Source organism: Oxyura jamaicensis, chromosome 1 (assembly GCF_011077185.1).
Source record: "Oxyura jamaicensis isolate SHBP4307 breed ruddy duck chromosome 1, BPBGC_Ojam_1.0, whole genome shotgun sequence".
In the NCBI taxonomy this organism is placed as follows: Eukaryota; Metazoa; Chordata; class Aves; order Anseriformes; family Anatidae; genus Oxyura; species Oxyura jamaicensis.
In genome coordinates, this window is record NC_048893.1 from 40,064,461 (window position 1) to 40,078,785 (window position 14,325).

General features: G+C 39.4%; 1 protein-coding gene across 1 annotated transcript in view; it reads left to right on the forward strand.

The window, feature by feature from the left end:
- Positions 1 to 14,325, forward strand: part of ZDHHC17 (zinc finger DHHC-type palmitoyltransferase 17) — a 72,320-nt gene that overhangs the window by 6,803 nt on the left and 51,192 nt on the right. The window contains exon 2 of the mRNA XM_035334564.1: positions 13,331 to 13,434. Within this exon, the coding sequence (XP_035190455.1) occupies positions 13,331 to 13,434 (104 nt within the window). The remainder of the gene's footprint in view (positions 1 to 13,330; positions 13,435 to 14,325) is intronic.

The window sequence follows — 14,325 nt, forward strand, 5'->3', positions numbered from 1 at the left end:
AGGTGATTAGCTATTTCTAAGTCTCTTCAGTGCTTTCTGGCTAGTTCCCTGGGTGCGTCCTTATTTTATACGTGACCTTAGCTTTGTTGGTATTTAAAAAACCTTACTGTGGCTTGTTCCAAGCAATACAATCTGCATTATGTCAGAAATAGATTATCATTCTTTTTTTTTTGCTCACCATGAAAACTTGCTTCTAAGCGTTGTTTGTTCCTAGGTTGTAGAGCAGCATGAGTGTGGTGGGGTCAAAATACAAGCTCTATGGGATACTTAGTGCCCTATGGTATTGTTGTATAGACACTCCACTGCAGCTTTGAAATAGGAGCGATTGAACAGACTTCTTTTGGCCAGCATAGTTAAGGACAGTGTGTGTAAGAGTTACCAAACAAATCATAGGAACAAGGCTTGTCTAGTTTGTAATATATGCAAGATACAACACGTTAACTTTCTTCATGTTCTAATTTCTTAATCAAAATGTCAGACAATACTGAAAAATACACTTAGGGCGTTAACTCTGACTACTGCCACTTCCTTATGGCCTGAAAGTGCTGAATTTGTTTTTCTGTGAAGCCATGATATTTAGCATCACTAATCTTTGCTTTTTTGCAGTAACAATTTAGAATAGCAACCCATGCTGTCTTTTGTGCAGACCACTGGAGTTTCCTCAGGCTCAGATGGAAAACAGTGTGCACATCTTTGGGGTGATACGGTTGGCCTTCACATCCTGTACTTTAAAGGAGTTTGAGAGTATCTGTGATATTAGAAAGCATTTTTATTGTGGCAGTAGGATGTGATTTCAATTTCCCATTTTTTTTACTCAGCTGTTTTTGTTTTGTATTTATTGAACAGTTGCAGATGTTGCGGTTTGGTTTTTATTATTGGCAATTCAGTTGTTCTTATGTATGACAACTTCTGCCTGTCTGGCATTTTTGGGTATTGGTATTCTGTTTGCCCTTCTAGGGCTAGGGCTCTGCCTTCTCCTTCTGCTTGCCTTTCAGTTCTACATACTCATCTAACTTGTTGCATTCTTTGTCGGTGCTTCTCTTGCAGTTTCTACAAATGCATTTTTTTTTTCCTTTTTTTTTCAGTTGTTTTCAATCCCCTTGTAAACCATGCAGTTTTTCGTCATTGCAGGCTTTTCCTTAATAGCATCATTGTGGCTTCTCAGGCATCTGGTAAAGCAAACTGTAAATAGTTTAAGCCTGTCTTTTTTTTATTTTTTTTTCTTCAGTGTGTTTTCTTCTAAAAATGCCACAGTAACTGATTTTTAACTTTCTGTGAGCATCTGTGATAAACATCAGCTTTGACTTAAATCTGCGCTGACTCAGTTTACCTTTACACGTTAAGCACACTCTTAATCTCTCAGATTTCACACAAGTTTGGTCCTTCAGCAGCATTTATTTCACCGTGTGTACCCTTGGGCTCAGAAAATGAATGGGGCATTAAAATTATGGAAAAGGGTACCGGTGACTTGTCAGAAGTTTAGTTAAAGAGGACAATGTTTAAAAAAAGTTTGCTAGTTGCTTTAAAAACTGGGTGGTATTGTCACTGATACTGATGTGTAGATGGGTGCAGCCTCAGTAATCTGTAGTTCAGCATTCACACTGTCCTGTGCTGCTGTTCAGAGACAGCGTGAGGTATGGGTTTGACTTCCAGAGCATCCCTGCAGTTGAGAGAAACGCTGGAGCATGTTGCACACGAGGCTGTTGGAAGAGGCAGGAGTGTCCTCTGAAGTCAGAGGAAGCCGAGTGGAGCCCTCGGGCCTGACGTGCCCAGCGTGATGTAACATTAGGCTGCAGTTCGTCTTGTGCAACTTTGTGATTCCTTCCTACAATTTTAGGATGCTCCGAGGTCATAGAAGTGTTTCCTTGCTCCTCCCTGCAAGGGAGGAGGTACCAAAAGCGGCGGGTGGTGGGAATGCCATGGTCATAGCTCAGCAGGCCTCTAGAGGCAAGCCTGGAGGAAGATGGAAGTGACTTGGGGAGGGGGGAGTGTGGTGTAAACGGGAAGGGATCATAAGCGTGCTTTGAAAGCACTGAGGAACCCAGAGGCAGTCCTTTACCCATCCTTGAGCCAGCTCTTGCAGCGCGAGGCCAGGAGGTGACTTGTGCGTTGTGGGTCTGTTACCTGAGCTGAAGGCACCACCCGTAAGGCTGGTAGGAGAGGCAGTGGGGAAGGGGTGGCTGGGCCACAACTGTGCCCCCCTTCTGATGGCAGAGCAGCTGTAGGTGGCTGTGAAGCCTCCCCTTAAACACTTCCAGCTGTGCTCATCTGCCACTGACACTCATCTCATCGCAGAATGAGTGAGTTCAGGGAAATAAACTGACAGAGCAGTAACCCCATACAAAAATAAAAGTGAAAGCCTTTCTGTGAGTTCACTAGACCTGCTCATTGTTAGGGTCAGATGCGCTGCAGTGCTGAAGGGAGATAGAGGATGGCGTGCCACGACCAGCTGGGGAGGCCAGAGCAGAGGTGGGTGAAGCTGCCTCGAGTTGCAGGGCGCTGGGAGTGCCTCTTGTGCACCTCTGGCTGTGGCAGAGGAACCCACCCATGTTAGTCAAAGTGGGAGTGACGGGTCAATGGCTGCTCTGAAGGTCCATTTGCTGCGGGAGGATGGCGATGGGAATGGGAAATTGAAGTTCTCCACTAGGAACTGCTGCAAGTTGCACTGATGTTGTTGTTTTTTTTCTCTAGTATGTGCTAAAGAGGAAAGAAAGGGCTCATGGCTCAGCAGAGTGCTGGTTCTGTGATGCACACTTGCCAGTTCTGTAATCCTTGATTGATTTTTTTTTTTTTCTACTGTTCCACAGAGATGAGTTAGTTGCAAACTGACAAAACAGCGTAATTTAGTTTTGAAGTGTGTGCTGTGGCAAATACTTGTTGAACAAGGCAGAGCCATCACTGCTGGATTTCTGTTCTTTTTTAAAAAAAACTGTGTGATGTTAGCAGGGTTTAAAACTGCATGAAGAATCTTCACAATTGCAAAATAATTTTCTGAATGTCCTTTTCTGGGAATTTTGGTTGTTTTTTTTTTTTTTTCCTCCAAGTAGTTGAGTATCAGGATTCAACTGTATACATACTTATGTGCATTTGGTGGAAAAAAAGAGCAAAATTTGCAATTGGTTTGAAGTTTTTCTTATGATGGCTGATGACTAATGTGAGGTCTCTTGGGATTTTTTGACGTTAAATGAGAGGTCTGCAAGCTGAGACCTAGACCTGTTTAAAACACTTGGAAAACAGTTGTTTCTGTTAATACACTCAGATTTTGGATGTGAGCACAATGCTAAACTCTTGTAAAAGAAAACAAAAAGATGTAGGTACATGTGTTTTAGTCAGCACCTTGTGTCAACAGATTTGATGGACTAACCTTGGTAGGGTGAGAAAGAGTAATTGTTGAACGAGAAAAGTCTTTCAGAAAAAGTGAAAAGAATTTCAACTAGAAAAATGTCAGTATGCTTTGACTTGTGCATATCTGTAGGTATTACAGTCTCGAAGGCAATTACAGGATGGAGACCTAGTATGAAAAGGGTTCCATGGACTATAAAATTATTTTGGTTTTCTAATTTTTTTCTTATTGGCACGTACTTGTGAGAATCTTCAGGTAGCTTCAAGGAAGTCCTGTAAGTGCATAAATATAGTAGGGGTCCAGCAAGCAGCCTCAAAGCACTCACGCTCCTGAGATGAGGATTTCAGCGTGCTTACGTGGTGCATGGCCTAACCTGACAGAACTTTGGTACCAGCAGTTCTGGTTATTATCTGTACTGAAAAAAAATTGTTACTACCATCATTTAGAAAATGCTTGTTTTGAATAGAGCATGTAGTCCATTTAATATTTTCTAGTGCTCAGCAGGTGTGTTTTGCCTGTTCTGCTTTTTGTTCGTGCTCCTAGGAGACAAATGGGATTTTTTTTCCTGTATGTAACAGCCTCCTCTCCAGCACACTTCTGCTGCTGGGTTTTACCTGAAAGCGCGGTTTCATGCCAAATACTTTATTGTAGAATTTTCTGCTGCTAAATGACAAAGACGACAATTTTCTGTTATTTTAAATTATTAAAATGATTTAATTTGAAATATGCTCATCTGAAAAGGAACTGAGGAGGTAGATAAGGGTACAAGCAGAAAATACCATAGAACATAGTTCTTGAAATCTGTGTATAATAAAATAAAGCACTTCAACTCCCACTTCTCAGTCAGTAGTAGTTCACCTGTGTGCCTAAAACAGGAGATGGCTGCTGATTGATGATACTTTTGTATTTATAAATCTTGAACTTGTATTTACTGTTTCTGAGAATTCAAAGCCTTTTGCATGGAAATCAATGTGATTAGGTACGCTGTAAACCTTTTAAGCTTTTTATTTTAAGCTTTTAAATATTTTAGCCATTAGAAATGCTAGTAAATGCATCTGTCTTAACGGCTGCTGGTTATAATACATGTGCAAATAGAAGACCTTCTGAAAACACTAGTTGTGAAGCTGATATTGACTAAAATATGACACTCTTCAGTTTGGAAGCATCTGTAAGTACTTGACTAAGAAGTGGTCAGTTGCTGATGGATGCTAGCTTTGGACAAACAGGACTGAGCTGCTGCCAGCTGTTAAATCACCTTAATTCACAAGATCTCTGGCATCTGCATGCAGCAGATGGGTGTAAGGCTCTAGCTGAGCAACTCTGACTCCTTGTTACGTAAAAATGTAAGTCTGCACTGGATTGTGCAGGGTTATTTGCTTGGCGTGATGGCTGGCTGTCGCTTGTAGGTGGGACTCTGCATCAGCAAAAGAACTGCTTTGTCATCTTTGGGATGAAGCCTTGCTCAACTGATCTCGCTTTTTTTTAAAGAAGAGCTCTCCTCTTCAGTTGTAACCTGCTTTCAAAATAAAATCAGGAAGCTGTTTCAGGTGCAGATTTTTTTTTTATTATTTTTTTTGCATTGTGTGTTAATTCGGTAATTCTGTAATTAGCTTATCCAGGGATTTTCATAAATTACCTTACTTTCTATGGGCATGTGAAGGATCCATGCAAATAGGAGGGAAACCGTGAAACAGACTTACCAAGATGCTGTCAAATGTGAAAAGTGGTGGAAAACAGTGACAGGATTGGCATTGGATCGAAGATTTTTTTTTTTTTTTGACAAGTCATACTCATTTTGTGTAATTTAATGCTGTACTAGAGGGCAGGGAGATTCCCAGCATAAATAGTGCGTGTCCAAATAAAGTAGGTCTAGTAGTGTATATTTACAGCCAAACACAAAACTTTTTCTTAATGTATTATATGACCAGATAGGATTCAAATGGAGGTGGCGATGCCATCTGGTTTGGATGCTTGATTCCTAGCATGTGTTACCTAAACTGAAGGTATACATGCATCATCCCAGATCGGCACTCTAACAGCTCGTGGTTGTCTCCTGAAGCAGAAGAACCTACACAGCCCTGCAGAATTCCTTTCTGCCTAGGACTTGCTCATGTGAATATGGAAAGAGCAGAGTGCTCCTATTTGATAACAACCGCCAGTTAGGTTAGCTCTTTGCGATACCACCTGAAGTTTACTGCTGTTTCTGGAGAAGAAAAAGCTATTCTGACGTGATTCTGCCTAAAATTAAGCTACGGCAACTTTAGTCTGTTTCTGTGGCTATGCTGCAGAGTTAGGTGAAGGGATAGGGACAAGAAAGTACCATCAGTTTTAGAGAATGCTAATGTTATAGATGTTCACATAGCAACATGGTCTTTTTGAGGAATATTATTGTTTTGTTTTTAGTTTGTGAGTGCTTCTTTATTGATCTTAGTCCATGAGTGGCTGGTAGGTATGTGTTTATACACTAATGGGGGTCTGTATGTGTAATATGCAAATAAGTATAAATAAATTCATCTTTATAGTTTCTTGTGTTTCTTTAAAAGTGTGAGGAAAATCGCAAAAGCTTATTAAAAACAATGTGCTCTAACAAATGAAGTACAGAGAAATTGAATGTACAAATGTGGGGGAAGGAATTCTTTAATTCCTTTAACCCACAATAGTCTGTGTTAAATACAACACACACGAGGATTGTTTCATTATTTAGCTACCCTGAAATAGTATGTGTAGTTGTAGTCACTTCTGATTTTATCAAGATTCTTTTGGTTGCAGCCAGATACTGAAATTGTGTAGTCATCAGTAAAGATATATATCAGACTGCCTACATGTTTTGTTTTTTCCTGTTTTCATTAAGAAACACAGGAAATAGTGTGCAATATTTTGTTGAAGGCAGTGCTTTTATTTCTACATTTTTATTTTAGACCTTGTTAATATTTTATTTTCAAGTGTCTGTTAATGAACTTGGTCACCATTCAGGGTTTGACTGTCTGACTTCGATCATGGTATCTCTTCCTTTGCAGCAACATTGCATAATGTTAAAGGAGAAGCAGTTCTAGCCATCTGTTAATGCCTACCAGAGTCATATGTAGCAGCTGTAAGCAGCAGTATTTTCCTCCCTTCCTTATGTCCAAGCAGGCATATTGACCTATTCATGTCCTTCTGCTATATATAATTGTGTTAAGAAATTGCTATCATAGAATAATTTCATCTTGGCCATCTTATTCTTTCATGCAAAACTTCCTATTTTTTTCTATGAATACGGTTTTCAGAATTATGTTTAAACTTATTTATGTTTGGCATCTTTGATTGGGAAAAGATTAAGATTTGGGTACTGAGGGTAAATCAGCATAAGTTGTGAATTTGGTTGTGAAGAGAACTGCTTGGGAATGCCAGTATTGTTTGTGCTTGGCAGTCGTATTCTCTTCCCCTTCATCTCCCACATTTCTTTCTTTTTCCTTCTGTTTTAGGCTTATTTTTCATATTTTACTTTATTTTCTGTTTCCCCAATTTATTGGTTCTGTTTTCCAGAGGAGGTTCCCTTTTCTCCTGCGCTGTGTTTTCTTCTTTCCAAAAGCCATTTTTCAGCCGCCTTCTCTCTCCACGTAATTTTTTCCCTACCCTTCATTGCTTGCCAGACCCAGTACAGCGTCTGTGGGAGCAGCCTGCACAATGTGTGCCTAATGAGCAGTGACAAACTAGCCACAGATGCATGTGAGTGATTAGGGCACTGTCAGAGGATAGTCACCGAAGTGGAAGCTCATCTAGAATAAGTAGTAATGAAGGGACCAAGTTTAATTATAAATAAATAAAAATCCCTTTCTCGTGCAACCTTCCCAGCCAACCAGCTCTACCTGTTCCTAGAAGCAGCAGCATTTTCTTCATCCTGCCAGCCTGGAGTGCTTCAGTGTTTAAGAACCTGAGCATATAACTCCATGATTGGATGGTCAAATTAACAACCAGCAGCTGTTAATATCTTCTTGCTACCTTGTTTTCCTTCTACCAGTGGCTGTGGAGCTTGTCTTTTTGTGGCAGAAACAGATTCAACTTGCAGCCCTAATAGAAGAATCAGGCAAGAAGCAGAAAAACCTCATCTCTTTCCTCCAAGACCTGAGCTGGCTGACTGCAGCCACAGCTCACAGTACCGAGCAGGCAGAGCAGTGCAGTGGAAGCGTGTAGCCAAGAGCAATGGGGGAGGGTGGCCAGAGAGATGACCTTTCCCTTTTAGCAATGGTCAACTCTTCATTTGGCTCAAGTCACCCTTGGAAACGGCTCCTTGAAGGAGGATGAAGTAAGTAGAGATTTGGTGTTTGCAACCTGCTTATTTTAAATCGGTGACATCGAGCTTCATCTCTGCTACCTTCTATTTAGCTTTCCTGGCAGCCAGGCAGGGAAGAGTGGGGAGATGGAAAAGCTATTGACAGTAGAGATCAGAATATCAAAATAAATTATTTCTGTTAGGTTTTCATCTTTGAATTAGCTGGTAGTGATTTTTAACAGTCATTGTTATAAAATTACGTTTTACTAAATAAATCCTTTTCAACATAACGGGAAAAATATTTTAACACTTTAGGAATATTCTTGATGCCATTTGTGAACACGGTATGTGTTGTAGGCTCAATCTGACATGTTGTTTCTTTACTACCAGTCTGTTACCTATCCAGAAATAAAAAATAAAAGGAAAAACAAAATAATTGCAAGGACTTTAACTCTTTTTCTAAAATTTGTGAGGGGACATGAGTTTAGAGGAGCTTCATTCTCTGCTATTTCAAGTGAGAACTTGAAAATGACAGTGAAAGTGATGCTAGGGTCTATGAAACGCACGGTGTAAACTATTATATTTCACTTCTTAATGCTTTGTCCTGTTCCTTTAATAACAGTGGGTAAATATTCTAGATCAGAATAGGATTTTTGAATGGAGCTTTTTCTTCCATCTGACAAGTTGAAGGAAGTAATCTGTGTTTTTCTGTGTTTTAATCTTCCGTTAAACCCCAAAGATAGATGCCGTCCGAGTGTCATGACTTAGGGTTTCTTTTATCTTAGCTGCTGGTGCAGACCGACTAACACTGGACAAACTCAGCCCCGTACACCTCTGTAATCGGCCCTCCCAGGGACAAGCAGGACATCTACTGTGTAAAAAAAGATTACCTAAACATTTTGCAAGTTAAATAATGTAGTGGTTGCTCAAGATGCCTTCATCCTTTTCAATCCTGTGTTTTAACCTGTGTTACAGTAGTATTACTCAGGCTCAAGAGGTCTCGTCAGAAGAAAACTTGTATGTATGGGGCTATTTTTCCATGATATTAGACCTAGAAATGGACTGAAAGTGAAAACTCCATGTAGATTACAAAGCGGTAGACTTGCAACGAAGATTGCCCTTTAGTCAGGCCTGTTCATTTTGAAGGATTAATGTAATGTTCATGTTAAGTCCTCTTACTGTATCTCCTGAATGAAAATACATGGCTAATGTCTAGGCTGTATTTGAAGGATTTGCAGTTGCCATGCAGATGGTAAAGCTAAGGTGTTCAGCAGCATCACACTCCTACTGCTTTATAGAGAAATGCAAAAGTTTGCTTGTATTCTAAACAGTGTCTCTTACACGGCTTTTAACAGGTAAATATGTCCAAGCACACGGGGGCTTATGAGGAGTTTTGGTGTCTATACAGGTTTTATTTATGTGACTGAGTTGAGACCTTGCATGTTTATGCTTACCTTTACCTCTTGAGAGTTGGGCTGTCCCAGCACTGAGTGTTGCAAATTCTGTTCTATGTGCAGTTGCAGTCCTTGAAAAACAGGAGTTACTGTAATCGTGCTTGAAGAGCTTGTCTGCTTTCAGATGGTTTGCAATAAGGTAGTGAAGTCAAATGAAATGAATACATTGTAAAATTTTAGATTTTTCTTTCTAAGTACAGAGATGTGGCAGAATTTGACTGCTGGCTAGGTAGTAACTGTAGGTTGTATCTCTTCTCATTCAAGAAACACACCTATCAGAAATCATTTATTTACAAGTGTCTGTATTACAAATTACATTTTTCAATTACAGAACACCAAAAAGGACAGCATTTAAACTCCCTTATGGGTCTTACGAAGGTGCTGTTGGGTTTCAGTGCTGTGCATTGAATAACTAGGGAGAGCTTTGCACTTTGGTTTGAAGTGATGGTATTAATAGGACTAAATATATATCAGTCATAAAGTTTTACTGGTGTGGCTGAAGTTATTTGAAATCTGATTCTGAAGTTTTTTGAAATATAATAATAATAAATTAATCTGAGGTTACTTGAAATCTGTTCATTTATATATAGCCATTGTAAAACCAGAGGTAGCTAGCAATGGAGTTATGTTGGCTAGACAGCAGTGTATGATAAGCCTTGAGATCTGAGGAGGTGAATTGTGTTAAATACAACAGCTTTCAGTTTCTTGAGCAGTCAGCGTTCGATACAATGAGTGGGATTCTGTAGCAGGGACTCATACAAACCAAATTGCCCTCTGAAATGAGTAAAGCTGGCAGCAACCGCAATGTGAAAAGCGGAAGGTTTGAGGGAAGTGCTTCCTGGCTGCGTTGGGTAGACTTCCAGATAATCTCCTGAGCATCGGTCTGTTGTGCGTTCAATTGGAGTGGGTCTTGCAATGATCCTAACAGTACAAAAGGAGATCAAAAGATGCATGTTTAAAAACTTAGGAATGCTGTTGTTACCCTCAAGTGCTTAGTAAAAGCAGGAGGTAAGCTAGAGGGGCTGATGAATATCATCTCTCACTTTTTTTTTTTTTAATTTATATGGTTAATAATTAATTTTCAAGCTTCTGCTGTATTCCCATAAACCCTTTTGTGAAAGCATTAGTATCATAAGGCTGTGGTTTCATGGTCACTTTAGGCTGACATAAATATGCATCGCTTCTAAGCGGGCAGCTCTCTTGGCTTGCTAGTGTGGGCCCAAGGGAACAGGAGCCTGGTTTGTGTGCTTAAAGTGCTCGGGAAAATGCAGCTTAAGAGGAATAGTGTTCCCTAGTAAATTAACATCTGCCTGAAAATAAGTTTGTTTGCTTTTAATAGCTGCGAGATAACAAGACCGATGTCCCCTCCCTCCCCCTTTTGAGCGGCTGTGGCAGGCCAAGAAACACCCTACACGGATGTCTCCTCATCGGGGTACTCCAGGACAGCAGATTGCCTTTGTTCTGGCCTCTGCCTGGTGGATGTTTCCCCTTAGCTCCTCAGGGCCTGAGCATTACAATTTGAAAAATCCTGGTGTGATTGTGTAGTACATTAACAGGTAAAGTCTGTATAAATTCTGTGGTTTTTCTAATGTGAGGGAAAACGGCATGGCACAAAAAGAATGAATTTATTAAGCTATTCTATTTTGCTTTGTTTTTTGTTGTTATGTCATCTGGCACTTTTTTCAGCATCTTTACTCCAGATAGTAACTAGTAGCTGAGGTGGAGGAGACTTGGTTAAGATTTTGCCGCCTTCAAATCTGAAATGAAGCTGTTTCTGGATAGTAAGAGAAGAGGTTGTAGGGTGTGATTTGGATGACAGCAGATGCCCTGTTACAGTTTTAGGTTTCCTCCTGTAGAGATGGCAACAGAGAAGCCTTCCTGCTGGGCTGGCAATGTTTAACTGGTTAATCCAGTTAGGTTTTCAGGCTTAGAAAAACAGGGAAAAGATGGAGCACCGCAGAAAACATTGTGGTCATGAAAAGATGTGCTTGGATCATTTGGGTACTGGGTGAACCTGGAAAGAAAAATCGTTCCTTTTAAGAAAAGTCAGAATAAAAATGAAATTTTTGAAAGTTATGCATATGGGTAATTTGTCCTGAAAATGGTGCTGAAGTATTAAAGGTGTTGAATTGCTTTCCTCCTGACTGGACTGAGAAGGTTCCCAAACAGCCAAGGATGGTTCAGAACTGTTACCTGGGCCTCCTTCTCTCTGTCCTTTTTTTTTTTTTTTTTTATTTTCTGAATGACTTGGTAGGAATTTGTGGTTTGTGGGCTAAAGAAACATCTTGAAATAAGAAGTGAGCATTCAATGAGTTATCTACAGTCTCTTGACATATTATAATGTCACTGAGTAAGACTGCTCTCTTTTAACACATGCCTTTCCATACGGAGATGCTATAACTATGTCTGTGTGCTTAAATGCAGCACAGTATGGTTGGAAATGGAGACAGGCTCGTTGTAGTTAGGTGTGTATGAGTAGCTAAATCTTGGGGTTCAGTGCTCTGTTTCCTGATCATCTTAGCTGTGATGGTTGGGTCAGGCTGTATGTCATGAGCATTGACTGGATGTTTTCCAAAGATGGGTGAAGCTGGGGATGAGTGAGAAGAAAGGGAGCGCTTCTCCCCACTCTTTCACAAGCGGGCTCCTGCTTTGTTCCTACGGACTGTTCCTGAGACGTCACTTAAATCCCTGCTGTGAGGATGCGGGTAGTGCCGGGATGTCCTTTTTGGGTCGTCTTCAGTGTCTGCACCTGCCACCAGTGATCCAAAACCATAAGCTCCTGCTGTTTGAAGTAAAGAACAAGACACAGCAGTTAGAGCTATTGCTTTTTTTAAAAGCTTGTGCTTATTCTTTGAGATGATGGAGAATCAAGCATTAGAGGATACAAAATACTACTTTATCCCATAAAGTACAAAATAAAGTTTGCATTGTTTACCTAAATATGTTATAATCAGAAAAAATGATAGGTTTTCCAACATTTCCAACGTTCATGGACATCTTGTTTGTATGCCATGTTCTGTTTTTATTCTGGGCCCAAATCCTAGCTTGATTTGGAGGAACTACTTTATGTCAAGAATTTGGCAGTGCTAATGGATCTTAACGTTCAGTCTTTGTTTTTGACTGAATTTATCCTTATGCATTTATTTCTGAAGATTTTGCTTGCAGTATGGCTATGTTGTAAAATTCTTGTTAAAAACAACAAAAACAAAAAATCCAAAAAAATTGAATCTCTTGAAAGGCTTTTTATGTACAAAATTCTGTAGTCAGTATTAAGTTAGTACAATTTAGTGCTATACAATGTACTCAATGTATTAAAATCTTCTTCATTTGACTTTTTTTTTTCTTTCTGATTGCGTTGTATGTAACGTAGAAACATTCAGCTTAAGTTATTCGGTGCTGATACACAGGCAATCAGCTATATAGTATTTGTGACATGGAAAATGGAGAAACCACATAAAATACGTTCCATTTCAACTTGCTGAGTTGATTTATCTGAATTTCTACATGTGCGCAGCTTTTAAATAAAAGTGGTACATTGCCACCCGAGTGATCTGTCAGTGCAGTGTTTTAATGTAAATTCCACCAAGGGGAACATGAAGGGTTGAAGTGATGCTGTTCATCAAAGTAATTAAATAGGGAGCTGTATCTGATGATGAATGTGTCACGCTGATGCCGTTTACTTTTGTGCTGAGGAGCTCTGGCAAAGCATTAAATTCTGTTTTTTAAATTTTGTGCCAAAAAGAGACCCATTGATTAAACGTATAGATCACCTCTGAAGCTGGGACTCGAGTTGAAGAATCAATAAAGTATTAGTAGGTTCCAGCCACTGGTATTAACCATTCCCAAGTATTTATTTTACAGAAGATATTTGACTGTGTGATTTGAAGCGTAAAATTTTTAGTAGTGGTGAGACTTTCTCAAATTGTGGCCAATAGCTTTTCTTAGCTACGTTACTCTCTGTATTGTATTTATTTAAAACAAATAAATTCTGTTTCCCTTTGCTAGCATTCTTAAAACTTCCTCAGGAAAGGATTTACCAGAGCTCTGCTGCTATGGGTAGCATGTTCTGTAAGGTGGTTTAAGTCTATTCTCAGGAATACAGTGCCCTACTTTGCAAAAAGTACCAATATGGCCAGCCAGCTGGTCACCCTCAGATTTAAGTAGCTTTATAGTGTTTTGAACTGGGTCCTTGTTTTATTTTTACTTATAGATTTGTATTTTTTCTGAGAAACTTCAGTAACGCTCATTTTGGTGTTCTAATAACAAGTTTGTCTCTTCTAGGAAATAAAGCCTCAAAGCCATTACAACCACGGATACAGTGAATCTCTTGCACGGAAAAGCCACATTGATGATTACAGCACTTGGGACATCGTCAAAGCCACACAGTAAGTTTATTTTTGAGTGTCTTTCTGGACTAGTTGAAAAATAGCAAAATATATTTTTTAATATGCAGAAAGTTGAAGGCTAACTGTATTTGTAGATACAATAACGCAAGATTTTAGAAGTGGGCTGTACAGTTTAAGATAGTTTTGTGAGCAATGTGAGAAACATGTAGGAAGCATTGTGATAAGTTGTAAATATAGGTGGTTGCTGGGCAGATTGTTGGAAGAGAAAGTACAGTTTTCTTCCAGTGTGTACTGGTGTTTATTTTCTGTAAGTGATGGTTAAGAGGTAAGTGGGCAGCATATTGATTAAGCAAATGTGAGGATTTCCTTGATTTCTTGGTGCCATTTATGGGTTAGAAAGACTGCATCTGTATGTAACTTCCTTCAGTCTCTAATTCTGCAGTTTAAGTGCTGCTATGAAACTGACTATTGCTGAGAAAGGATTGTGGGAGTAAACTCTGAAGAAAATTTAATTAGTAATTGCTTTTTCAATGCAGATTAATTGTATAGAAGACAAATCTGTATAGTCCTGTAATACATACTGACTCACAAGACTTTCAGAAGAATTGTCCTAGAACTACTTTTCAGCTTTCTGTTGTTCACTGTTCAGAAACCACCACCATGGCTTTGACCTTGTTTTTCAGTAAGCTGAGATGATACAATTTCATTTTTTAAAAGCTATTGTTACTTTGAATTCTTACTCTGTTATGTATATTGCCAAGCTATTTGCCTTTTAAGAAAACATTTTCAGTTTCTTTCCTAAAAGGCATCTTCTTCAACTGAAAGTACCTTTGTAGCTCAGTATTTGACGTAGGCCACAAGTAGGTTTAGGAAGTATGTATTTCCCTTCCTCTTTTGAGTTCTCAGGGATTTAACTTCCTGACATAGATG